Genomic DNA, 2,132 nt, shown 5'->3' on the forward strand with positions numbered 1-2,132 from the left:
AAATTAAAAAAAAAACATTTAAAATCCAATAAAATCTCCAAACAAAAAATATGTATCTAGAACTCACTCCCGACTTTGTTTCTTTGACAACTGCAACAGTGTTTTCAGAAACGACCTTCAAAATACCGCGATAAACTCATTCAAATCAAACAAATGTCTACGTAACATTCTCCCGATGTAAAGTATTCCCGTTGACTTGTTTCGGTAAATATCCTGGCCGATCTACATATAATTTTTCTAAGAATTAGAAGTTACATATGTAGAAGATGTTGAATTTAAAGAAAGGAATTCCATAATGTCTGTGTATAAGAATAATATATTTTCCTAATTTCTTTTAAGGTTTCACCAATTATGAATTAAAATAAATATATTAATCCAATTTTTAGCTGTAGTACTTACATTTTCAAAACACAAGATTCATGAAACTTACATTATTTAAAAATTATATAGAAATAAATACATAGAAAACACTCTTTCCTAAACACCACTACTTTAAGGAATCATGTATATGTATATTTTAGTCACAACCATCGTAATAGATTTCCGTTTCCAAATTACCCAACACATCTTCCAGAATTCGTTCCAAATATGGATTTTTTCCCATATTCATACTGTCTGCATCAGTCAAAATTCCAATTTTCAACTTTTCCAATTCCCGTCGCGTGTACTCGAAACTTCCAAAACTTTCCAGTATGTCGACAAAAAGTTTCTTACTTTCCATATCCAATGGTCTTCGTTTTAACATATCTAAAATGGAGAATTAAGAAAATAGAACGTAATCTTGGATAAAGAATTGTGCGTAAAGGATACCCAAAAGCCGATGATCATTCGGGTGACTTTGAATGCCATGAATCATAGGAAAGGTGAATTTTCCCTCGTCAAGATCGTCACAGAAGACACGAACTGTGGCGTACTGAAACGACAATTTTAAACACAATTTAAAAACTGTAAATGATTTCCAGACCTTAGCGCTGTGTAAATTAAGGTAGTCGTCATATATTTGAAGAACGAGGCCTATTTTAGTGTATAGATCTTCACTAAAGTTGGTGTTCTCCTTTTTGGCGCAGAATTCTAACATCTGGACTCCCCACTTTAAAACAGCGTTAGATTCTAAAATCGATTTCAAAAAATTAATTTGTGACATGTACAAGAAAACAAAAATTTTACTTACTGCCAAGAACTTGTACTTTGTAATCGTCAAAAGTTGGACATTGTTGAATGTCTCTAAAATAGATTTCCATTCCTTGTCCAGTGAAAAATCTAATCCCCAACGTAATAAAATCATCAACGGCGATGTCCTAAATGAGAACGGAAAGTATAAAACGGGCACAAAAATTTCAACATTAGGTACCTTCCTATTTTCTGCATAACATAGTAAATTTTGCATTATTAGAAAAGTCTTGTGCAATGCAGCACGAATCGTTAGCGGAATTCCATAAACCATATGTGCTGAAGGAAGTCCTCTACGAAGAATGGTTCCATCCTGAATATCATCTAGTCTGCAGAAAATTCATTAAATAAATTGTAAAGAATTCTATGAGTACAACTTGAACTTACACAATCGTCGCATCGTGTAACGCATTTCTAAAGTCGGCACAGATTTTCACTGCGTCGTGGGGACTCTTAATCCAATTATTAAAGGAACAAACGAATATTTTCAAAAGGTTACGATTTTCTGGTCCCGCTTGTAGAATATGGTCGGTAGGTCGTGCTATTATCTAAGACTTTGTCAAAATAGAATTAATTTTAGTTAGGTGGCTACATTACCTCTTCCACTCCGATCTGTATATCAGTTTTGATAATTGTTGCCATCTTCAACGATTGTTGGTACTTTTTTGATCTAAACGTGTAAAAAACATTGGAAAGGTGGCGTATATATAGTGTCGGGAACAAGTTTTCAAACCGAATAGATGGTTATTTGTTCCATTTATTATTATTATAATCTCTGGTATTATAGAGCTTTCCAATTATTGTTTGCACTCGTTGTAAAAGTCGCCAATTATAAGTTAATTCATGTTAATTTCAAACTGCTTGCGACAAACCTATATTTTGGGCGGGTTTAGAACTTTGATTTTATCAACTACTTAGTTTAATCAGTGAAACTAGAATTCTATGAATTGTGCTACGTAGAG

General features: G+C 33.0%; 1 protein-coding gene across 1 annotated transcript; it reads right to left on the bottom strand.

The window, feature by feature from the left end:
• Positions 1 to 503: 503 nt before the first annotated feature.
• On the bottom strand, positions 504 to 1,435 carry LOC135139120 (terpene synthase-like). The gene is made up of 5 exons (XM_064069230.1): positions 1,352 to 1,435; positions 1,172 to 1,298; positions 965 to 1,110; positions 811 to 913; positions 504 to 747 (listed from the first exon to the last, which is right to left on the bottom strand). Exons 1-5 carry the CDS (start codon positions 1,385 to 1,387, stop codon positions 518 to 520), a joined length of 642 nt encoding a protein of 213 aa, XP_063925300.1. The 5' UTR covers positions 1,388 to 1,435; the 3' UTR covers positions 504 to 517.
• Between the last annotated feature and the right edge of the window lie 697 nt (positions 1,436 to 2,132).

Source organism: Zophobas morio, unplaced genomic scaffold (assembly GCF_036711695.1).
Source record: "Zophobas morio isolate AGI-343-1 ecotype UQ-CSIRO unplaced genomic scaffold, CSIRO_AGI_Zmor_V1 ptg000030l, whole genome shotgun sequence".
Taxonomy (NCBI): domain Eukaryota; kingdom Metazoa; phylum Arthropoda; class Insecta; order Coleoptera; family Tenebrionidae; genus Zophobas; species Zophobas morio.